Here is a 26648-nt window from a genome sequence, read left to right on the forward strand (position 1 = left end):
AAATTGGGGGTGACTACTCTTACTTAAGCTTTCCAAAATATGATCTATATTGAAGCAAAAATTAAAATACAAATGCAAAAATATAAGTAACAGAATTTTCATGACCTTAGCCAAATAGTAATATAAAAAGGGAGCATGCTATAATGCTAAAAGTTGAAACTAAAAGTACAGCCACAATTACTGCTCTGCACGCACAAAACAGTTAAAATGATCTGACAGTATAACACAGTATCAGGAAATCCTAAGAATTCATTCCCCAAATATGTAAGCGATATAATTCAAGATTGAACACTTTAATAGTATTCATACCACAACTGCCTACAGGCTACCTAGAGTTCATGTTTTCCATTCAGAATACCCAATTCCCATCTCATTCATCATTACTCTGTTTTACTCTTAACAGATTCCCAAAGAGCAATGTTAATAGGATTGTGTAATTAGAAAGAGCAGATAGCAAGTGATAGGAAGGGTTCTCCAAAACTAACATGGAAAATATGAAAAGTTCAGAGTTGACAGCACTATTCTAACTTCATACTGTGGCTTCCCAAATTGTGCAGATATGGCAAATATAATTCAGCCACATATGTTCATATGATCTCAGGAAATCATAATCACTGTGCCTAATCATGAAATCGGTCAAACTATGCCCCAAGCTTAGAGTATCATTAAGCTTAAACAGCAGTGACTAGAAACATAGTTTATTTTCTGTACTTCTAATATGGCCTTGTATTAACTTGCCTTACGTGCATACTGTAAAATTCTTAGTGTTTTGTATTATCAGTATCTTGGACACAGGAAATAGTCTTAATCATGTATTACCTTGCATCAAGAAACCTCGATCGCAAAATCATCACAGCCTCACACGTACTTTGTTTCAGCTGCATCTGGATGGTGCTGAATTTTCCATGAATTATATTCACCATACGCTCTATTTCTTTGGGTGAGATTGGCCTTGTTCTACTCTGTTCCCGAAGTAGGTTCATAACATGAGTGGTGAACTCACTGCAGGCCTGGAAATAAGTATAAAGTAAGCACATTTAACTGAAGCAAAAGTCTCTTGAATCAGATCTGACTGCATGACTACCATTTAATACATAATTTTAAAGCCAGACTAAAGAATTCAATAGAGGAGAAGATGGATTTGATATTATCATTCTGGGCTTGATATGTAATAACTACTGTATAATATGCTGTAGAGTATATTAGACAGGTCTGACTAAAACAAATTGCCTAGAGTTGTGTCTTTATAGTAATATGCATATATCCAATTGCTTTCAAGTTGTCAAACGTATTTACTTCTATTAATTTTTTTATTTGTACCAAGATACTATATCATGGTAATGAAACAATGCCTGTTAAAAGTAACGGTAGTACAGTATAATGAAAGGGAAGATATTAACAGGCAACCTAAATAAAATCTCCCTATGAAGCTTCTGATAAGAAAAGCTACTATCCATGCAAAAACTGGCAAAATGGGGCACTTTTGAGGCAAAAAAAAATCACATAAAACTATTGATGCAAGGGCATTTAATGCAACTGAGGATCAGGAAAGGTCACTGTCCTGAAGTTTTTTTTTAAAAGACAATCCTAAATTATACAACTTATTTTTATTTCACACAGTAGTTGGATTATTACAATTTTTATAAAAACTGAGTACTCCCTGATCTGTGACCACAAAGGAAAAACAATTCATTGTTTTAAACTGAGAGGATAAAAACTCTTCCATGCAGAAAGATCACCTGTTCATATTTCTCTAGCTCAGAGTGGTATATCTGTCGGATCTGTGACAGCTTGGCCCTGTAGTCAGAGTGTTCAATGCTATTGTCATTTGGACAGCCACCTGATGTTGCTGCTATGGCCGCTGGTCCTCCTCTTCCCCGCTTCTCAGGCCCGGAGACACCCTCAGCCAGCAACATGTTATCTAGTCTCATTAGCTGAGCATCAGGGGGATCTTCTTCCTGAATACCACGTATACTTAACACTGGATAAATATAAATAAGGAGCAGACAATTAATTATGATGTGATATTTCCCTCATTTTCTCTTTGCACAGGTATCAGCAGACATGATTTCAGAGACAGATACATAGCACATGGACAGAAGACCAAAGATTGAAAATTTTGTTTTGTTGCATACATAACTGGAATGCAGAACCAAATGAAAAGCTTAGGCTACAAGGCAAACTTAATAGAAACATTACAGTAAAATGCCATCTTGGAAAATTACATATAATTACCAGCCTCTTCAGAGTATTTTAAGGTCAGTGCCATTTCTCATACTGTATAGCCATATACATTTCACACATATCTAGTAAAATTCCCTAAAACTAGGCTCAACACCTGGTGAATACATGGGCAGATCAATGTATTTTCTTAGTAACAGTTGTAGTTAGCCATTTTCTTCTTTTGTGTTTTATTTTAACTTCCCAATCCAATCTACAACCCAAGGATTTCCTGATGGTTTCCTATCCAAGTATCAGGTCTGACACTGATTATCTTTTAAGATAAGCCAAGGTCATCTAGGTACTGCCAGCTGTTGGGTCAACACAAAACTAACTCCTGTAAAGGTTAATAATCTATCACCAACCGGGTACCTGAATTCTATATAGATATGATGTGTGTAATGAATTATTTACACAGCATGAAGTAGCACTTCAAGAGAGCAAAAACTCTTAATCATTGACGGTAAATATATCTTTTCTGTCTTCTAAAGACCCTCTTGTCTTTAACTTAGAGGATTGGAGTAAATTCAGAGATTGAATTTTTAAAACAGAAAGTAGAAAGCAAATTGTGTAAATTGTCTGGCACCTCCTTCAGTAAAAGAAGATGCAAGTAGCTGACACAAAGTAGGGCAAGTACAAGGCTGTCAGGGCTTTTGTCAGTCTACAGATGACAGAACACAGCATAAGGAATGTTCAAGGGTACACCTAAAAAAAATGGGTCTGGCAAACCATTTTTTCTAAATCTCATTTTCATAACACTTTTTTTCAAAGCAGCTCAAAATGGCATGTAAAGTTGAGCAATGATGATGTTACCTAATCTGGTAATCAGACATCTCCAAGAAGAAAACCAAGGTCAGAGAACACCAAGAACCTCACAAGCTTAGTTTGTTTATACAAGCATTTCTATACTGCCCTACTTCAAGCAGCTCAAGGCAGTTAACAAAGAAACAAAAACAAAATCATCAAATCACATAGACATATACACATTACAAAAGCAGCCCAGGTCCATCATCCATGCCATAAGCCTGTTGGAACTATATGATCTCAATATCTTTGCAAAAGCAAGCAAGATGCAGACTCCTCATAAGCGATTAGCATGGGGATTATAAAGTAGGCTAGCAACAGTGATCAGAATTTCAACCTCCTGTTTATCCTTTCCCAGCCAGCTGGATCCCAAGAAATAGGAAAGGCTGAGCAATGACAATATCCATCTGGGATTCAGAAATGGGGTAGCTAAAGACCAATAGACTGGTCAATGATAGCTCTGAATATGGAACATACATAGCAGCAATAACAGTAGAAAGGCTATGACCATATAAAGCATGCTTTTCTCAAAGCCAGCTGGATGACTTTGGGCCAGTCACTCCCGCTCAGCCACTTCCAAAGAAGGAAATGGCAAGCCACTTCCAAAACTAGTACCAAGAAAATTTCAGGGATCTGGCCAGGCATTTGCCAGGAGTCAAGACTGACTTGAAAGCACTAAATTAATATTAAAAGAAACAGAACCCAGTTACAGCTTTTTGGAGGAAACACTCCCAAGTTAAGGATATTGTTTCTAAGGATATTATTCTCATCAGTGTAGCAACACCATTGCCTACTTCTATGTTATATCCATCATTGCAATACCATCTGTTGTATCAGAGCACTGAGAGAATCTACACGCTTGGATTCTAAGTGTTCCTCTGACTATTCAGATCATCCGACTTCTAAGCAACCTTTTTTTAAAAAAAGCTCAGGATCTCTAACTCACAAATAATTTTTATTAAGGCCTAAAGCACTAGATTAAACTGTTCATTACAGCCAACAATGTGGGTTTTTTATTGCATGTTAACTCAAGTTACTGTGTTAAGAGAGCTAGGTAATATTTTTTTCCAAACAAAAGAGTAGATTTGTCTCTGTTAATTAGTGGAGAGAAACTGCTATCTTCATTAAATAACCTCAAAATATTACTTGAACCAATTACTTTAATATTTATCTCAATCATCTAATTAATCAATTAAATTAGTAATAGTTCAAGAAATCTTTCAATTGGTTGGCAGCCCTCATTTTTATGGATGTTTTTAATGGACAATTGTGAGCGCCATAAACCCCAAGAACCTGTGCAGTCGTATACACTAACATGCCATGGATTGTTCTGATTCCTAATCATAACACTCTCTACATATTCATTAAAATGGAAAATAATTAGACTGAGCCAAGTGAAATTCCCATCATTTCTAATTAGCTCTTAATTAAAACACATCACAACCTAAGGTACTGAGACCTCAATCAATATGCAAATGCAATCATTGCAATATATTTACATATCATTAATTAACATGCTGCAGTGCTGTAATGAACAGTATGAGAGCACCGGTGCCAAAACAAGAATGATATGCAATTTGTTTAGGCTCATTTTCCAGTCCAGATTTTTCTCTTCCATATGGCAATAAAGCAGCAGGGCTCATATTCCTGGCTTATGATGGAACATTTTTGTTAATAGAAAGGAAAAATATATTAACTGAAATATGCAAGCAGCAGATACAGGATGCTCGTGCCAATATAACTGATGTAGTAGTTCACACTTCAACTAACTACTACTTGACTACAAGTTTCTTTAAGTTCTATGGAAGACAACCTGATATTAGGAAGACAGTAGTGTATGCCATTAAAGGAACTGATAAGGTTTGAGGGGTACTTAAACAATTAACATACTGCAAAACCTGCCTAAAGCATATTTTATAAATCTTAATATAGAACAAGGGGTATAAGAAATTGGAGAACTTTCCACTCGGTCCCCTGACAATCCTCTCCCTTTCTCTATCCCTCAGGGCTTCACTGTTATTGTCCACCCTCAGCTGTACTTCCATACAAGGTAAGAGGGAAAAATCTCTTCAGCAACTTCTCTTCTGTGAACAGCAAGAGAGTTTCAGGTAGAGGCCTCCCTTTAATATAGTATCTCAGCTGTTGCTATTCACATGAGGTAGAAGAGGCTTTAATTAACTAGTTGCATAGATCTCAGCAACTTATATATTCTTGTGAACATGTCCACACTAGTGAACTTCATGTACAATATCTTCATGTCATTAATCAGCCATAGTTCAAATAATGTAAAACCTGTCTGCATTACTGTTACTTTGGTACAACAATGGTTGGATGACCCTAGATGTTACAATAAATCATAGCACAGAAATGACCTGACTTGGCCGCTGAGCATGTTGTTCTTGCTCAGTTCAAAATATAGTTCCAGTTAAAAATGAGCTGGCTTCTAAAAACATTCTGATTTCACACAGCTAATGTGAAGTCCTATGTACTCTTACTTTGGAGACTGCCACGTTAAAGTTCAGTGGAGCCTATTTGTTTTATAAACATTTTATTTTGCTTTTTAAGGTTAAAATAGGTAAAGGTAAAGATTTCCCTTGACATTAAGTCTAGTCGTGTCCAACTCTAGGGGGCGGTGCTCATCTCCGTTTCTAAGCCTTGGAGCCGGCGTTGTCCGTAGACACTTCCGGGTCATGTGGCCGGCATGACTACACGGAACTCTGTTACCTGCCCACCGAAGCGGTACCTATTAATCTACTCACATTTTGCATGTTTTTGAACTGCTAGGTTGGCAGGAGCTGGGACTAGCAACGGGAGCTCACCCCGTCACGCGGATTCGAACCGCCGACCTTCCGATCAGCAAGCTCAGCAGCTCAGCGGTTTAACCCACAGCGCCACCGCATACCACTATTGAAATGCATGGGGTATGCATTTATAAAAATGGAAAATAATTTTAGCAACTAATTGGATGTGAAACAGTTACATCTTTGACTCTTAGAGCTGGGTTTTTTGTTTCTCTGTCTTTTTCAACTCGCTGCAATGAAAGGCATTCAAATGGCAATCACAGGACTAGGGGAGAGTTCTATTACCAAAACTACCTGAGCTTCAGTTCACATACATCAAGCTGTTCTGCTTAGGTCTCAGATATCAGTGAATAAGTTACATCAGCAAATGGGATAAATGCGGGGACAAAGGTGATAGACCTGTATTTTCATATTTCTATCCTATTTACCTGTAAAATACACAACACAATTGGTCTTTTGACGGTAAACTAAAGCCAGGTAATAAGCAAAAATAGCCTTTCTAGTCCCCTCAGTTTATTTTCCCCAAGCCTATTATTCTAGTCACTTTTCTTTATTACTCACTTCTTGAATGAGAGCCCAAAGTGATTGGAACAACAGACTCAGGGATAGTAAAATAAGAGGAAGAGAAAGATTCAGCACCCATCTCTCATTAACTCCGTCTACTGTTAAAACAAAAACAAAGCATCTCTTTATGGGATTAAAATAGAGATAATTTGATTGGCCACGAGCAACTCTAAACTAATGTAATATGGTGACAACAGTAAGGAAGAAACAGGTTACCATATTTTTCTCCAAAGCTATTTTAACCTTTCACATTAACTCTTTTTATTGTCCTCCTACAATTACTCACACCTTTCAATGGTACTGGCAAGGATACTTCTATTGTTGTGACCTGCTTTCTGCCAATGAGCATTTTATCAAAAAAAAAAAATGCTTTATAGTCTATCCTGTTGCAACCAATAACAAAATAGGAGTTTTAAGAAGTTGTCTCCATCCAAATCTACTAAAAATAGCTAAAATTATCGGACCCAGCTAATTCCGATGAAATGTCTGAACTACTGGTAGCACTCACAGTTGGAGCCAAGTAACATTTCACTCCTGAATTTGCATGGCCAAAATCTGAAAATCTAGCTAAAAGGGCAGGATCATTCCAGTGGTTACGCTGTTACTCACTTCTCCACACCCCATTTTGAACCCCTTCCTCTAGCACAGTGGTTCCCAACCTTTTTGGCACCAGGGACTGGTTTCATGAAAGACAATTTTTCCACAGACTGGGAGGCAGGGATGGTTTCAGGATGATTCAAGTGCTTCCTCTTTTTCCCGACCTTTTATTCTTTTTTCTTTGTGCCATTTGGAGATAGCAGCCAATGGGCTTGCTTTCTCTGACAGGAGGCGGAGCTCAGGCGGTAATGCGAGTGATGGGGAGGGGCTGTAAATACTCAGGCTGTAAATTCGCTTGCTCGCCTACCGCTCACCTCCTGCTGTGAGGCCCGGTTCCTAACAGGCCACTGACCAGTACCGGTACGTGGCCCGGGGGTTGGGGGTTGGGGACCCCTGCTCTAGCATATACTGTATTAATTTCATCTTATATTACTACTTATATTACATCTTATATTAATTTCATCTATATTAGAAGAAAAAGAAAGAAAGAAAGAAAGAAAGAAAGAAAGAAAGAAAGAAAGATCATCAGTATTTCCAGAGATTCCCTGTTTTCTAGACAGTAGTGTTGCAGCCAAAAAACATATTTTGTTGAACAAGTTATTTCCTCTTGTCACTGATCAGTATACTTAAGATGTAAAATAATTCTGTTTCTTACTTTTCTATTTTCCTTGGAATAAACATGACCACAACATTTTACCATGCTTGCTGAAAATGTGATATGGTTACCACAGTCCACATGGAATTGCTTCACAGACCTATCTAGGCCATACCAGTTGCCATTTTTGTCTTAGCACAACCTTCTGCAATTGTTTCAACACATTTCATTTTCAGTATTTCCTTACTAAAGAACATAGAAAATACTATACACCATGACATTCAGAGATACAGGCATTCTGATGATACCCCTTCCCCACAAACACACAATAGGGGCACTTATTAAAATGAATACAATAATCCTGTATTAATTCAGAAGTTTAAAAATGAAAACCAAAATGCAAATGTATGATGAGAATGTATATATGAGAATAATAGAATGCATTTTGAGATAAAAAACCACCACACTGTTTTGTTCTTACAATGTTAATGGTAAGAATGCAGATGTTAAAAAGATAGCAAGGGGAAAAACAAAGGGAACACAAACAAAAAGCCAATTTTTGTTTTACATTGATTCAGAGTTAAGAACAAGCTTGGGCCCCTAAATAGTTAAAACTGAGCATCAGCCCTAATGCTACAGTATGACCAGGTCTTTGTTTGCTTGAAGCCATAACATCTGCTCCCCATAATTTAAATAAGGAACAGACAGGCCATCAGACATTCAAAAACCTATGAGACCTAAACAAATCCTCTGTAACTACAGAGCTGCAATCCCTTGGTCCAAATATGTTCAGATTAAAATGAATTTCAACTGGAGGGTTTTAAAAAACACAAATTGCCCAGCCAGAGAGGTACATTCTAGCAGGAAGCACATTTCATCAAGAAGAGGTTTTGAATCAGTACCTTTTCAGTTGTGGAAAAAGAGAAAAATTTAGACACATTCTCCTAATTTTGCAGCGCTATCCTGCCATAAAAGGCAATTGCTGTCATAAGAAAGAAAATATGCTATCGATAAAGTTCTCATTTAATACAAACATGCCCAGGTTCCTTTTTACACAGTGTTTCTATGGACTAGAAAAGGTTCAGAAAATCAATATAGCCAATGCTGACTCTTCTCTTCTAAGGAACACATGGCATTTCAAAGGGGAAAAGCCACTAAGAATATTGTCTTTCATAGGCACGCCTCTTACTGTTCACTCAGTACCTGGAAAAAACATAGCTACCTACCTGCATTGCATATCACTGTGTAATATGTATGTCACAAAATCAGAATTTGCAAATCACTTGAAATTTGGCCCCTAAAATCTTACCTGAATCCCTGGTCTTGGCAAATTAGTAAAATGTATCTGACCTGAGTGAAAAATAGACAAATGTAGCATTATAGCTAAGGCTAGATACCAATACTGACAGAATATAAGGGGATGGGTTTTTCATGATGTGTATGCCCGTTTCTTGTTTCTTCTTTATTTCAATGGTCTAATACTAAGGTTCTGAAACTTTAAAGTATATGAACCCCTAAAATGATATAAGAATTTGTGTAATTCTCTTTATATTAATAACACTAATTTCATTGGAGTTGGATAAGAAATCAATATATCACTTATTTTTAATAATTACATGTTACTCTATGCATCACAGAGGTTCTTAAATTTTGTGATACAGCAACTGCTCAGGCAAAACGAGGAGCAAACCCTAAAGCAAGTTTTGACAGGGTTGCATGTGGTCCAGCAGCACAACTGGGCAACCCCTGGTTTACCAAGTTTTGATACACACACACATACACCTGTAAAATGAGAAAGCAGAAAGAAAGATGACCGTATTTATCACAGAAAAGAAAGCCAGTATTGTACCACTCCTCAGTTCTTGGCTGCTTACCTCCCCTTTAGAAGAATGAGCTATCTGTTGTAAAATCTTATCTCCACTATGAGGTAGGAGTTTCAGGTAAGTTATTAGTTTATATAAGGATAATTATATGTTCATTTTATACAGTCAGGATTACTGAAATTTATGTATCACTTTGAACACTTAAAGGTCATATGTGTTTCATGTGGAAAGTAACATAAGAAATTTAAAAAGATGCTTAGAGTTATGTGATAAAAAGAATGCTTATGGATTTAAGACAAAGTGAGGCAATTCATTTCAGACCACTTATTCTGAGCATTATCATTAGAATGAGAGGTAAATGTGGTGCAAAAGTTACAATCCATCACAAAAATGTCCCATGCAAGTCCCACTGAAAAAGGACTCAATAATACTCTTGTGCAGCTATTGTGATACTAATGTCCCTATCACACATCCACTCTTTGTGCTCACCAAATCCTTAGAAATGGTTTCAATTAACTGTGGTAATCCTTACCACCAATGCTCTGAAACACAGAGAATGGTACATAAGGCAATCAGTGCCCTTCCAACTAATTAATAGGAGGAAACAAAGAAAAGGCATCTAACCAAAGCTACATCTCTATTTATGGTGTTTTCTGTTTAACATTCAAAACACCTGTATTTACAAGTGGGAGGGAGACCTACAAAACTGGCAAGGGATCTTGCCAGCAGGATGTCATTCCTCTGCTGCATTTATTAAACCTGTAGAGAAGCAACAGTATGAAACTACCACAACTTAATTTCTGTGAGAAAGAAGGAAAATCCAGAAAACAGAATGAAGCAAGAGTTTCCACTCATGGGAGAATGGCCTACCTCCAAGTTCCAATGAGATCTTGAACATGTATTGGAAATTTGGATTAAGTATAGTTCCTGTGGAACCACCACTCAGCCAGAAATAAATTAGTTTGGATGACAAAGAAAAACACTGAGATCACAAAGGTATGCAGTTGGTTCAGAAATGTCAGAGATGCCCTATGTGGAGATACCCCAAGTGCTCATTCTAGAATAAGCAAAGAAAGAGAAGATTTATATGAACAACTTGTTGAACACCAAAGGGGGCTTCAGAACAGGCAACTTTTTTTCAGTCCCGCATGACCATTTTCCTTCTTCTACATAATTAGTAGAAGTAGTGGAACCCTGTCCTCCTTTACATTTGGTCCACAAATGTAAGGAATTCATATGTTAATCCCTTATGGCCAGAAGACAGTCTAACCATGTGCTATAACTCTAAGTTAACTAAGCATTCATTCCACGTAAGCAGCTACTCATTACTCAAACCAGTCTCTGGGATGAAGGACAGGCTAAAATCTTCATGTAACTTATTTGCAAGCACACATGAATTATTCACTAAAAAGGGAAAAAGCAGTGTGTGAGATATGTCATTCATATGAATTTTAGAAGCCCTCTAGTCCAAATGACAGCCAACATTATCTGCTATTTACAGATCTTTATGTCGTGTCACCTGAGACTGCTAACGATTTTATGCCAGACACAGCATTAAAGGCATCACCTGCCATTATCATGGTGACTATGTTAATATAAATGATATGCAAATTATATTCATTATACAGAAATTAAATTATACAAATTAGCCATACAGCTCTCTAGAGCAAGACATTTCCATTGTGGCCTTTGGTATTCAACAAGTTGTTTATCCCATAAAATTAGGTTTGTCCATAAAAAGGTTAGTTTTACATATAACAATCTTCATGCTGAATTCAAATTCAATCAAAAGAAAAAAACCCCAAAAGTTTAATATAGCAGAATAAAATATTGAAAAAAGTGATTGAACATCACTTGTCAGTGCACAGCTGATAACAGTGGGTTGTCTTAAATAAATGCCATTAATAAAGTTAGCATGGAGTGAGGAACAGTAAATGCAGGTTGATGTCAATCTGATTTCTTGACTGATGAAATGTACTAGGTACCTGTTTATGGTTATTTTAAAAAGGCAAGAGAAACAAAAGGGTTTTCCTGAACCTTTAGTATTTTGTTCAAAACCAAACTATTGCACAATATTGTACAATACTTTTTAGCCTGAAAACATTCAGTTTACTAATCATTTAGGAAAGAATTTTGTACAAAGATTTAGACTGCTAAAGTCCTAATTAATTCCATGGCCACGGTTCAAATATCAGCAAAGTCAGCTTAAGGAGCAGGAGTACTGTTGTACATCAACTACATTCATCCAGTTCATTAGCTGGAACTGTTAGTTTTCAGGTAATATATAAATGAAAATGCCAACAAACCTGTTTTTTCCTTAATATCACATAGCACACTGAAAAGAGCAGGTTTCATTCGGTGGCAATTCAAGGCATGTTTCCTAAAGAAATAGAGAAAGGAAAAACAGAATGAATGACAAAGGAAAAGAATAGAAAAATGAAAACAAAGGGGTAAACAAAGAAGAGGCAATCCATTTCATTCAAAAGCTGGAAACCATATTGTACGAAGAAAATTGGTCTACTAGGTTCACTCACAGCCTGAAATACTCCTATTTGCCTATATTGCCTATATTAACTAAGCACTGAGAAAATTAAACTTGTATAATTACATAGATGACTGTGTATTTTAAAAGCATATGGAAAGCCTCAAGGCTGCATTTTGTACAGTATTATCTTTCTTACACTTCCGTTAACATGGCCATCTGCTTTAAAATGAGGTATACCAGAAAAAAACACAAAACAAGTATTTACTCATCCTATTTCTTAACTTTGCACCAACAATGCCACAGAACTGTCAGAATATCAATATGATATTCACTCATAAAAGCCTGAGAGAGAGCTCCCACCAGTCTTAAAACCAAACACCAACCTGGGTCATCTACTAAGTTTTCATGCTCCTTCTAATGGGCTAGAGGGAATATTTACCACTAACTGTCATTTCTGCTTTTATTCATCACCAATCAATTCTACTTCTGATGTTACTGATTTCATTGTGGGATTAACTGGGTAGCAGACAGCTTTGACAGGTACTTGTCCTTGATCATGTGAATAAAAGAAAACTATAGTGTATAGGAATCCCATAACAATATAAGACACTGAGTCAAAGTGCTGGGCCAACTAGTTCAGAATTCCTTGCTGTATTAAATTCTACCCCCAAGATGGTATTTTATTCAGCAGTTAATATAAACACATATTGCCATCCCAAATACATGTGGAATAGTACAATGACATAAAGTAGTAGTGGACCACACAGGAGTAGTCAGTCCTTTATTCTAGTAATGATGTTGGTTTCCACAGAGTATGAAAAATATGCTGCATCATGGAATCCCAAAGGGCTTGAAAAGGCCTCCAAGTGCCATGTTTACAAAAACTACAAGTTGCACCTCTGAACCAATGTGTCCAACAGTCTTTTCCAGATGTTTTGTGGTATTTCAGATATGGGACCATATCCAACACCTCCTGTTCTGGAAGATATAGTTCCAGAAAACTTTCTGGCCATCCCCACTTCAGCATGTTTTATTTATTTTTTATTTATTTATTTTCTATCCCACCTTTATTATTTTTATAAATAGCTCAAGGTGACGAACATACCTAATGCTCCTTCCTCCTATTTTCCCCACAACCACCACCCTGTGAGGTGAGTTGGGCTGAGAGAGAGCAACTGGCCCAGGGTCACCCAGCCGGCTTTCATGCCTGAGGCAGGACTAGAATGCACAGTCTCCTGGTTTCTAGCCCATTGCCTTAACCACTAAACCAAACTGGCTCCAGAGTTCTTGAAGAAAAGAACTGCACATGCCTAAATACAAGTGTCTCACAGATCTATTTAGGGAGGCCATTCCAAAGTTGCTGCACAAATGTAATTTCTCTCTCTAAAGAGGCAATGGTATGTTGGGGAAAAAAACCCACAGAAAAACTAGTTAAAGAATTCCTCCCCAGGTCTCCCCAATTACATCGGCCTGTCCCATTAGATCTGGCAGAGAACGCATGTTGCGGATACAGGTACCACCCGCCAGAGACTTGCATTTGGTGGGTCCCAGGAGGCGGGCCTTCTCTGCCATGGTGCCTGCCTTATAGAACATTCTTCCCTCCAAAGTTAGGCTAGCTCCATCCCTGCTATTGTTCCAGAAGTCCCTCAAGACCTGGTTATGTAACCAGGCCTGGGGGTCCCAGGGAAACAGAGATGGCTCCACTGTGGTTGATATTTTCACTCTCTCTGTGTGGTCTGTATATTTTAAATCTGTGATATTTTTATTCTCAATAGTAACTTTTTATATTTTTATAAGGAGAGTTTTTTATGTATTTGTATTTGCATGTATTTGTTTTATTGATTGTACGCCACCCACAGTTGCTTTGTGTGAGATGGGCGGCCATAGAAATGTGATTAATTAATGTGTTTTCCCAAAAATTGCAAAAAAAAAATTATATCCTAACAATCATGTTATATATCATTTACAATACAGATTAACTACAGTTCTTTTTTCATTTTATTTCATGCTTTTAATTTCTTTTGCTTACTGTTTCTTATTCCTTTTCCGAGCGGCACATGAATTGCTTATCCTGAAAGGGGTATGTTTGTGTATGTACATGTATCTCTCTATATAAAATGGTCATATACTACTACCTGTCCTGTTCAAACTATGAGATGACCAGGCAGAATTACTATTAAATTCTTTATTTACAAATAACTATTTACAACAATGAAAGTCCTCAGAATAGATTAGACAATGCAGTTCAATCAAGCCAACCCAGGCAGTGGAGGATAACAAGGTGAGGCTGCAGACTCAGAAACAGGAGGAGATAACCCTGGCAAAACAGCAAGGCAGAACTCAGCTAATCCTCCCAATGAGGCAGCAAGAACCAGCATAGCTAGAACGCGTGGCAAGGAGGAGGCTTGAGGCACGAGTGTCGGGCTTGGCACGGAGGCTAGACTGGGCTTGACAATGGACGCTAGGCAAGGCTCGACTGGAGCATCAAGGCGAGGTTCGGATCTGGAGTCAAGGCAGGACTTGGCTGGAGCGTCAAGGCGAGGCTTGGATCTGGAGATAAAGGAGGACTCGGCTGGAATGGCAAGGCAAGGCTTGGAACTGGAAGCGAGGCTGGACTTGGCTGGAGCGACAAAACAAGGCTCGAATCTGAAGGCAAGGCAAGGCTGGGCTTGGCTGGAACAGCGAGACGAGGCTTGGAACTGGAAGCAAGACTGTGCTCAGCTGGAAAGGCAAGACTAGGAGACTGGAGCGGCATGTGAAGGAAGCAGGTCCGTGATGGCAGAAGGAGCTGGCTCTGATTCTGCATCAGCTACAGGCGAGGCTCCCAACTCCAGTAAGGACTCTTCCGCAGAGGCCGTGAGCTCGAAGGATTGGTTGTCTCCAGCAGCTTGCTCTTGGCGTGCATGCCTTTTTAAGCAATCCTTTCTGTGCCATTTCTCCTCTGCAGCCAATCGGGCTGCCTTTTGCTTCACACACTTCTCTGCTCTTCTCTCTCGAGCACTGATTGGAGGATTCAAACCTCCCTCTGAAGTTTGTTCAATCAGCATCTCCAATTTCTCCCGCTCTGCTGAGTCACTTCTGGTTTCTATTTCCCCAATTCCCTCCAGATAAGTTTCGTTTTCAGAGTCAGGGTCAGACTTAAACCTCACACTACCCAGCCTTTACTCCCCAAAATGATTTCTAAAAGCTGTATAATATAGAAGGATTTTTAAGAAAGACTATTTACAGTATCAGAACTTTACAATTCCTGTATCTAGAGAACAAACTAATGAGTGCAACTCTCAAACATAAAGACAAAATATATTTCTTTCTCAAAGAGGCACTGAGAATTTCAGAAAGCCCATTTTGCTATGTTTGGCTCCTCTTATTGACTTTTGATCTAGAAGCTGATGGCTCAGTTTGTATCTGCCATTCAAAACTCTGGGAGTGGGGTAGATACTGGCAGCAGCAACTTTCATTCATATCTGTAAAGGATGCTAAAAATAAGTTTTGTATATATATTTTTGTATATATATTTTTCCCCCAAATTTCCATTTTATTGCTTCAGAATGTAACATTATCTTTCCCTCCCTAACTTAGTAGTATCTGAACTCTTAAATTCAAAGTTATGAAAAGAAACATCCATGGCTATCACACATTTATACAGGAAAATGCGGTTATTTAAGAACACTTTCTACTTTTAAAAGTCAGTTTCCAACCTATTCATCATTTCCATGAGTTATATTTGGAAACAGTGCAGAAGGCATTTTTATCCCAATTGAACCAATCACATTTTTCAGGTTGTGGTATCTGCATCTTACTTAGAAGGTATCTTCTGTGAGATCATGACATGAACACAGACTTCAAATCAGAGCTGATAAATCACTTGTGCAACAAATGACAACTTTTCCCTTACACATTTCAAGCCATATCAAGAATATGGTTTTCTTCTGAAGTGACCAGCTTGTTTATATTTTTAGCTTTCCTGAACAAAGAAGTCATAAACCAAAATGTGTCAAAGGCTTTTGCCATAACTGTAGCTAGGCTTCTGGTTTTATAAGCTTCTATCTCTTGGGTAGAATTTTCAGCTTTGTATGAAGGTGCATCATCCCAGAACAGCAACCTACCACATGAATTGAGACTTTATGTACAAGTAATCAAATAGTTCATTTTTATAATGTTTTGTAATATTGCTTGTATTGTTTCCTATTCTGATATTGGCTATTATATCTCAAATCTCGTAGAAAAGCAGCCCTAGGACAGGATAGTCAAGACAACAGATAAGGGATATAGTGGTGCCTTTTAGTAAATACAGCCTCTGTATAACTAGTATGTTTCTAAACATTCTTCATCTCATTCCACTTGATATTTGGCCATTTCTGCATCAGCTTGAAGCAACACTTCTTTTTTCAAAAGAAGAGCTCCTTTGACATTCATTTATATGCAAGAGTTCTCAGAGAAACGGCAAGTACACTGGGCAATAAATGCAAATACTATATACGGCCCACAACAACTCACTCCCCTGGCCACTGGCCAAGCTTTATATGATGCTTGAAGCAGGTTTTTTATCAGGCTGTTAGAATCATGTAGCTTACTGTAGCAGTTGCCAATTTCCTAGTTTCAGGAAGCATTTTTCACAGAAAGCTGCAGAAGTTTCTGGTACATGTTCCAGGACCCACACTGTTCAGATGGGCAACTAGGTAGGTCCATTGGCATTGTACTTCCTGAACTTAAACTGTGCCCATGAGTACACTCAACATCACGATCTAAAATCAGTACTGACATGCAAGCTGACTTTCAAATATTCTTAATCTCTGAAGCAGATTATTTCAAGTAAAGTAGAAAAAGCATTCAGAACATGGTTTCTGGAATTCTTTTCAACCCTTTTACCAGCAGTAGTCACAGGAGGCATCTGTAGTTTCTTCTATGTAACCAAGTAAATGTTGCATCTGTGGGTTATGTATGTGCATATTTCTGTTCTCCCCTCATACACCATCTATGTGTGATTGCCAGTATGTGTGCACTGGGAAGCACAGGGCAAGCTGGCATATATGACTGGGAGGGAGGAGGAAGGGGGTTTAGGATAAAGCAGTTGCTAACACTGGCTGAAATCTCATCCTGTGAGTTTCTCCGGGATGGGTTTGATTCTGTGGCTCCTGAAGAAATGGATGGGGTTCTCTGCAGCATCAGCTCAGTCACTTGTGGTCTGAACCTCTGCCCTTCCTGGTTGGGGAAAGCCTCCAGGGAGATGACAGGAAGCTGGGCCAGGGTGATAGTGAATGCATCCTTAAGAGGGGGGTGCTGCTGTCCACTCAGAAAGAGTGGTGATGCACTCCCTCCTCAAGAAACCATAACTCAACCTAGGTATAACATACAATTATCAATCTTTCTCCAACTTTCTCTTTTGGGGGAGGTTTTGTATATTCAGTGAGCCTTGGAAGAAATGAGTTATCTGGACCCATTTCAGTCAGTTTTCAGGTTTGAGTACAACACAGACAGCACTGGTTGCATTTATGGATAATCTCTGTAAGGGCCTGGATAGAAGTAATGCAATCTTCCTGATACTGCTTGATCTCTCACCAGCTTTCTATACCATTTACCATAATATCCTTCTGAGACATCACACTGGGTTGGGGGGGGATCACTGTTTTGCAGTGATTCTCCTCCTTCCTAAAGAGATGGGAAGAGATCAAGCCCTAGGACCCTCACTTGTGGGATGCCACAGGACTTGTTAAGTTTCTCTGCTCCTATTCAGCATGAAGCCGCTGGGCAAGATCAACTGTCACCATGGGGTCAAGCTTCATCAGTATGCTGATGATACTCACATTTACATCTTGACCCCTGACCAAACAAGTGATACTGTCAAAGTGCTGTTTAGGTGCCTGGAGGCTGTCCAGTCTGGATGGGGAAAAATAGGCTAAGACTCTGGGTTTGAAGGCCTGCCAGAAAGACAGGGTGGCTCTGGGTTTGAAGCCCTGCCAATTCCAGAGTGATATCACCTTTAGTTCTGAATAGGGTTGCACTTCCTCAAGAAAAACTGGCTCACAATTCTGGCAAGATCTACTCAGGCAAGCTCTTAACATGTCCTTTTGTTCAGAAACTGCCACTTACAAGGGCCATGAAAACATGCTTTTTCAGTCACTGCCCCCCTTCTTAAATAGTATCACCACAGACATTCAGATTGCTCCCTCTCTCCTGATCTTCAGATAGTGAAGACTTGGTTATTTTATCAACCTTTGTGGGCAAGTCTGTTTTGAATGACCCTCTGGATCAGCAACCATTTTGTTTATATTTTTCAGAACATATATGTCTCCCAGTGCACAGGATAATTTATAATGTGTTTCTGGTTTTTAATATTGACTATTATGTATTATTCTGACCCAAATTATGGATCTGTTGCAAGCAAATAAATCCAAACCATTGCCTAACTGCTCTCCAATAGGGATATATTAGGGGATTTGGGAGGAAATGTTTTCTGCAACCCTTAGTCTGATCCAACCCATTTTAAGACTCGAGGTTTCTTTTGCTAACTTCTCTACTCACACCAAATGTGGTCCTGTTCTATCAAGTTTTCATACAGTTAGTGTGCTGACCAACAGAGTCTTGACCCCCCACCCTTTATAATTTTCCAATATTACATTGGTTTGGAAAGAATAAAACATGACTGAAGATTCTGGCAGGCTTCCAGGAAAGGAATTTCAAAATTTTCCAGAGCACTTTGAGAACTACTGGATTGATTTCAAATCAAACCAATAGCCCACAATTATCTGCCTCCAATGGTAAGGAGAGGGAAGACCATCTAATTCCAATCTCAAAAGCTTTGCCATATAATTCTTTTATATAAACTGCCCTGAGATTTTGAAAAAAAAAATCATGTAACTGGAAACAAAAAAGAGACCCTTGAATGTGTCAGTTCACAGCAAGCCTACCATTACTGTATCATGAGCGCTGGTCCAGAATGCAGTGGCGCTCGCAGTGATGGGTGCCCCTAGATTTATCCCTATCACACCTCTATTGCACAAGCTGCACTAGCTCCCAGTTTCCTTCCAGGTGCAATTCAAGGTGCTGGTTATTACCGTTAAAGCCCCATATGGCACAGGACCAGGTTACCTGCAGAACCGCCTCTCACTAAGGATGCCTCTGCCCACCTTATCAGATCAGATTGGGTGGATACTCTCCTAGTCCCCCGCCCCTTTAAATGTCGCCATCTTATGAGACCTAGGAAATGTGCCTTTTCCGTGGCAGCCCCTGCCCTATGGAACACCCTTCCACCTTAAGTTCGGCAGGCCCCCACCCTTTTAACCTTCCAAAAAGCACTTAAGACCTGGCTTTTCCCCCAAGTGGTGGGATAGGGTGAGCTTGATGAGATGAACCTGTTGTGGGCTGCATGTGAAAGTTTAGCCATGTTGCCAGGTTTTATTTTGGTTTTAATACCTGTGGTTTTAATATTTTTTATTGTATACAGATGTTGTTTTAACTTTTGGTTGTGAACCGCCCAGAGTTTGGTACAAGATGGGTGGCTATGTAAATGTTTTAAATACAGTAAATAAAATGAGCAGTGTACAGTGAGCCTATTTCCTATTAAATGCTACTTATTCAGCAACATAAAAATATACCAATAACAATTTTCACAAATTATATATACATTTGTCAGTATAATGATCCTTTGTGAATAGTATGAACATCCTGAAAAATACTAATAACACATGTTGAACTTTATAGCTTTCATTGAGTAGATATCCAGAATAAAAGGTATAAAATTCAACATGTATTATTAATATTTTCCTGAATCCCATAGTTCCATGATGTTCATACCTACATGTGACTATCCACCTTCTTTCAAATATCTTTTTCATTTTCCCCAAGTGCTTCTGATATGAAAGTTTCTTCCTGCTGGTTCTCACAATATTCTTTTATTCTGTAAGCTTGCCTGGGAAAGCTTATTCAAACAGTGGGATATAAAAATAAACATGGTTTCTTAATCATGAGGTCACAACCACAAATGCTTTTAAAACACATTACAATAGAGAGGAAAAGATAATTTAACAGCTATTTCAGCTTTAACTCAGTGTCAAATTACACTGGTTTTACATGTATACATGCAAATGTTTTATACATTAACTTTTGGATTTTTGTGATATTTTATGGTACAAAGACTTTTATATGCAAGTCTACCCAGATGTCTGACACTCTGGAAGCAGGGAGGATTTAAATAAAATAAGTTTAATTCAAGTACATTTTAGTCAAATCAATACAAATTACTATATAGAAAGAATTTAATAATTTAAATCAAAATATAAATCTATAGTCAAAAATAGTTAATAATCATTTGCTAGTAGAATTAGATTAACGGTGTTTGATGTAATCTTACTGCATATCTCTTAGGCTCTGCAATACTTTGGATATTTTTAATAGTAATTTTATTGAACATTACAATTAAAAAGATAACTAAAACAAACTAAAAAAATAAAAGAATAAAAAGAAAAAATAGAAAGTGAGGAAAAGGAAAAAATAAAAAGAAATAGAAATAGAAAAAGATAAGAAAAAATATATAAAGAAATGACTTCCCCCTTCATAACAAGTATAAACAATTTAATGCTTACCACATCTCATCTCTCATCTATGAACAAATCTTTAAAGCTTTGTCATTCAGTCCTGGTCAGCAAAAGTCCATCAAGGATTGCCAGAGATAACAACATATCTATTTTAACCTTGATCAAATAAACCAACTTTATATTCCTTCCTTTTACTTTTAACAGTCTTGATCTTTTTACATTCCTTCCCTTTACTTTTAACTATCTTGATCCATAACCCCCTCAAATGCCCTAGAACTTGATTTCTTCTCATTTTTATTTTGTCCCTTCTCACAAAATTCTTCAAAACTTTAACAAGTCTCTTTTGTAAATCTAATAAAGAAAGTTCTCTGGGTTACTCTTTTGGTTTGTTAAGACATCAGCCGGTTTCATCTGTATACCCAGTGTAACATCTCCTTCCACATTATTCCCATAGCCCCATCATTTTTAAATCCACTTCTCAGTCCTATCCGGTAAAACTTGCTTCTCTTCCATATCATCTTCCAAACACAAGCTATCTATAATGGCAGATACTCTTAAAATTAACTTCTGAGTCCATTGTTCACAAATAACCTTCACTACATCAATGTTAAAATATGTTGCTCCATTTTGTATTAGTAAGTCAAATTTCAGTGTTCTTCTCCTTTAATTATAATCTTTACTTCCTTCTGGCTCCTTCTAGTGTCCAACCTTCAAAATTCCATCTTATCTCATATGTATGTATGTATTGAAAACAACAGCATTTGCCCACAGGAAGGATTCTTATAATTAGTTTCAAAATCTTATTTAAAATCCATCTAGACTTTTAGTCCATTTGTAACTTTTCAAAATCAACATTCTAATCACCCTTTTGCTGTTTATTCCAAAAAAAGAATTTTTTAAGTCCTTAAATTTACATTTAAAACTTCTTTTGCTAAGGATTGAAGGAAACGCACCCGGTGTAGTAAAACTTTCTCTTCTGAAGGTTCCTTATATCTGAAAAGCAGTTAACGAGCAATTTCCAAAAGTGATTACAAAAGGAAGTATGCAAACCCAGTTTCTTTTGAAAAGGCACCAACCACAGTTTGGGCAAAGATGGCAATCCCACATCTCCCAGAGCTCTAAATTCACCAGAGACTGCTGTCTGGCACTGTCCTCATGAGGAGTAGCTGTCTGGAGCACATGTGGGCGATTCCAAGTCCTCTCCATGTCCAGAGAAGAATCCTGAAAAGCCAGTCCTTTCACCAGCTCTTCATTCTGCTGTGGTCCACTCTCAGTGGAGCCATCTTCAGTTTGCCATTTCTCCCCCAGAAGTCCAGCACAAACCCATTCTCCAGCCTCAAGCTTCTTGAGTGCTAAAGGGAATCATACTTTGGATCTGAAGGGGAAAAGGTGTTCTGGAGTACATAGAAGCTCTCACATAACACTTGTCTACAACTCCTTAAAGCAGCTCCATGTTTCCATGAGTTCACATGGCCTCCCTTCACAGCTGCAGAATGATCCTGACAAAAGATCTATGTGGTTGATGTTCTGAAGAACCCTTTTGCCTTCAAACACAGGGTGCTTCACAGTCCCATTCATTGGTTTTCAGAAATACATGTAAGTTTAATTTTTAGAAGGATGGAACAGATTTGGGAATTTTTCACATGTACTGGTTCACAATGGTAAAGAAAATTCATTAAAACATTCCCAGATTGGATTTTTTATAGCCTGCAACTATTATAGGTTTTCCCCTTTCATGTTTCAATACAGCTCAGCTCCATGGACAGAACACTCATAATCAAAAACATTTCTTAGGACCAAAAGTCTTGTTTATTTATTTCATCTTTTAGTGCTCTCCCCTTATACTCTCATATTCAAATTCTTCCCTTTGCAGAATCTCTATTCATTGAACTTCTTTGCCTTTACTCTTTAAAGGGAAAGATGTAATGGCCCGACTCTACAGTATTTTCATGAAAACCACCTACACTGTATCCGGCTATGCAGGTCTGTAATATCTCATTTCCATATACTACTGTTAAATATGTATTTATAAAATATTAGTGGGTTATTGTTTTTTTTTAAGTAAAGTCTTCAAAACAAGCTCAATTTCTGTTGACTACATGGACACAGCCATTAAGTTTTTCTTGAAGCAAAACAGAAGTGATTTGTCCATGCCTTCTTTTAGAGTATTTTTTTCCTTTATTTTAAATAAAGAACTTTATTATTTTTCAAAGTATAGTTAAAATACAAAATATAGAATATAGAAAAGCTAGAGTACAGGACTAAAGAAAAAAGAAAAACTGTAACCGTGCAAAACAGAAAGTAGAAACAGAAAGTGACTTCCGACCTTCTCCAGTACAGATATGAATACATTTACAAATAATCTTACAATTAGTTGAACCTTAATAACATTATTTCTATCAAATCAAACCATTTCATCGTTAAAACCTAAAATCAAAACTTCATTTTTTTTCTGACACAAGCAAGTAGTCCAAAAGTGGTTGCCAAGTAGAAAGAAATCTAGAAACAGTATTTTCTCTTACCAGCGCTGTTAACTTAGCCATTTGGGCCAGCTCCATCAATTTAATAATCCATTCTTCCACTGTAGTTATTTGTGGGTCTTTCCATCTCTGTGCATATAAAAGTCTTGCTGCTGTAATTTTTTAGGGTATTTTTTCCATACAGCAGTCTAGCCTACAGTTCTGAGAGGTCCTAATGGTCTCCTATTCAAGTACTAATCCAGACTGATTCTGCTTAGCCAAAAACATTTTAAAAATACTTTAAGATCAGATTCAGATATTTAAGTTTGAGATTATTTTAAAATCCTTCCTTCCTTCCTTCACCTTATCTGGGAGACAGTCTTACTTCGTTATTTGGGAAAATAGTCTCATATTGAGGAACGGTTCCTTGAATTTACTTCAGAGTCCAAACTTCACAGATCACAGTAGTCATGCAGCACAAATCCAACAAAACAAACCAACAAAATATGCACAAACTTCTGCTTATAGTAATGCCCCATTCCATAAGGATAGCATCCTACTGAATATGAAAAATAGCAGTTGGTGACTGCTTTATTTCATAAGTCAGAAGCAAAACTTGGGAATGACTACATAACTTTAACTCCAACCAAGTGCAAGTTCACAATGGCATCACTTCCACAAGCAGTATAATTTTGCATGAAAGCAGCTACTAAACAATGCACCCACCAAGGCTCAGATTGTCAGCAAGCAGACAAGAACAGCCATATTAAAGGAAGTATAGGGCTGCCAACTACCTCGTGCAAGTAGTTTATTTGTATTACAGGACAGTGTAAAAATCAGGTTGCTATTGACTGAGGAGGGTAAAAAGCAGGTTTCTGGTTTCAGGACTAAATAGTCCTCAGAAATAAGCAACAAGTATTGTGAAATATTCTAACACAGAAACATTCTACACTGCTCTTGATTCTAAAGCTAAGTACTGAGAGTTGTGGTAAGTAGTCAGACCACTCATACAATGTTTGTATGGTGTTTCATACATAGTTATATCCAGTACTGCAGATTTCAAGGCTAACATGAGTATGTTTGGACAAATCAAATGGAAATGTTATTAACATGACTAAGAATACATTTCAGGACATTCCCATGATGATTTTCTTGGGGACAGGAGCCTTCTCTCCTAACCGAAGTAACATCTCAAGTTCCAGGACTAAAGGAATGTGTCTTGATGTTCTGCTGCACAAATACCACCCTGACTCATGCTGCACCTTCAGCCAATTCTTTCAGCATTATGTCACACACAGCAAACCACAGGAATGTAGGAACTAACATATGAATGAACAGAGAGGAGAAGAGAAAACACTAATTCAGGAACAAGAAAGGTAACTTTCTGAAGGTTAAAGTAAAGTGTAATTTACATGCAATGCTGTATTTGGAAATTACTTTGCAATAGGGAAAAGTAGAGAGTATTGTTTAAAATTGTGCTGCCACGGTCACAGATTAGTACTGAATAAATTATAATTTAATGTACCTTAGAAGTGTTATTTTCTACACGAATGAACTGATAGATAACATGCCTCACACTGTATAAGTTATTTGCTTGTATAGTGGTATTTCAACAGCTACCTTGAGTATGTGCCAGAGTTGGAAAGTAGGGCATAATCAGATAAATTAAAAAACAGTATTTTTGCAAGCATTTGTATAAAGGCAGCCACTTTAACTACTTGCAAAATAGTAAAAGAAAATTTTAATTATACATTCCTTTCAGCAGAAGCAATTTGCACAAGTAGAAAAGGCAGCAATTCCACATTACTTCAATTCTCTAAAGACTTCAGATACATGAATGCTGAAAAAAATCCCATCCAAATAATAGACAACTGCTATCAGATCACTGCACTGAACTTAGTAGAGCTTATTTCTGAGCAAATACAGCAAAATGTTGAGCTGAATATTTATACATGAAATCTATATATTCCCAAGAATCATGACTGAACCTGGATCTCCTTAGTGTTTCCTTGTTTCTTCTAAATCTAGTTTGGGATAATTCAGTCATAGGAATAGGATGGAACCCTTTTTTTAAACAAAAATTTTGTTACTAAAAAAATCATTACAGGGTAGTGCACACTTCAGGAGTATTCTTTCAATCTGTGTACCCATACAATGCCTGTATCAAACCTGCAATTCAGAATATCAATCTCTGAATGTTATCAAACAATCATTCTGTAAAATACTAGAATATTTAATATTCATAAATTATTTGATTATGAAGTCATATGCTTCATCAGTGCAAAAATAACAAGAACAGTGCTAATTCACACTCCTGTGGTATTTCTACATCATGCAAGTTACATCCCATAATTAATTTCAGTCATATGAGAAACACAAAAGAGATCACCATGCCCCTAAGAGGATGTATTTTTCAAATTGGAACCTTACTAAACAGAAGCATCTTAGTCTTCCTGGAGTTTACACCAATAGCTTCAGTTTAGAACCAGGTTCTATGGTTATTATCCATCTCTGCAGATACCTGAAGGGGGGGCGGGGGGCACAGATAAAACTAATGTCCAGAAATTCAACATAGATCACGCCTGCAACTTCTACTCTTCTCTAATATTTTCAATATTTTGATTAATTAGGGTAAGGTATACAGTGCTTTACTAGAACTCTGAGAATATGTCACACTGAAAATAAAGTAGCATTACCCTAGCATAATGCTAGAACAAGTGTGCTACTAACATCACAATCTAATACAAATCTGGGCACTCTTACAGTTCAATCCTGTGTAGTTTTAGTCAGAAGACTATCCCATTCTGGTCCGTGGAACAGGTTCCCAAACAGGGTTTCAGTAGACTTGAATTTAACCAATTTGATCCCAGATTTGCAGGCAATTGTTTTAAAAATGATGTCGCAATTAACATACAAATGTAGGTAGTTCTGCAAGAATGATACAGAGGCAAGTCTTTTACTTCTAACCTATTTGTACACACACACTGTGTATGTACGATCCACTCCCTCATCTCTAAGGAGAAGCAGATACAATGAAGGAAAAAAATTCCCACACCATAGGAACCTAAGAAACATCAAATGGTATTACTCTATTTTCTTCTCCAGTCCAGCTTCAAGATTTCAAGATGCCATTTGTAAATTGCAGCATATAAACAGTTTCGAAGAAATAACGATCAGCTCTCTTCCAACTTATAAAAACATCTCCTGCCTAGTTATCTAAAAAATTAATATTGCTTACTGCAGCTACTAGGCAAGCATTTCACACGTCTGATCCAGACTAAATTGTTTCACCCTACAATAGTCAGGAATCTAGTGGCAGGGATGTCAAAAATAGAGTAGAGCCTTGCATCCTATATACGTTAACTCCTCAGTCAGCAAGATTGATTCAAATAATTATAGACAGTTACACAATTGACTGTAAAAGGTAGAACTGTCCAATGAACATGCTCCACTAAAAGGAACCGTTGCAAAGTAAAAATATTGCTATGGTTTAACAATATGCTCATTTTAGCCTACAACAAGCAACACCATTTGCAGTGGGGTGTAAGCATGCATTTGGTACTTGTCTCCAACTGCAAGAAAACAAATGATGCAGCAAAAAAAATTACTTGACTTTTTACTTGTTTTTTGGGGGGGAGAAAAAAAAACACCAATTTTCATAGCTAAAGCAGATTGCCAAAGTCTGGACATATTAAATCATTTATTATATGGTTCCTTCATCTTGCAACTCAACTCATATTTACAACCCCATCACTCAAAGTGCTTT

The 26648-nt window shown here is 37.5% G+C and overlaps 1 protein-coding gene across 1 annotated transcript in view; it reads right to left on the reverse strand.

Annotated features, from left to right (window-relative positions):
- PBX4 (PBX homeobox 4) overlaps positions 1-26648 on the reverse strand; it is a 38984-nt gene that overhangs the window by 9849 nt on the left and 2487 nt on the right. The window contains exons 2-4 of the mRNA XM_063293997.1: positions 11711-11784; positions 1740-1981; positions 820-1010 (exon numbers count right to left, since the gene is read on the reverse strand). Coding sequence (XP_063150067.1) covers positions 820-1010; positions 1740-1981; positions 11711-11784 — 507 coding nt within the window. The remainder of the gene's footprint in view (positions 1-819; positions 1011-1739; positions 1982-11710; positions 11785-26648) is intronic.

This window comes from Candoia aspera, chromosome 2, assembly GCF_035149785.1.
Source record: "Candoia aspera isolate rCanAsp1 chromosome 2, rCanAsp1.hap2, whole genome shotgun sequence".
NCBI classification, from domain to species: domain Eukaryota; kingdom Metazoa; phylum Chordata; class Lepidosauria; order Squamata; family Boidae; genus Candoia; species Candoia aspera.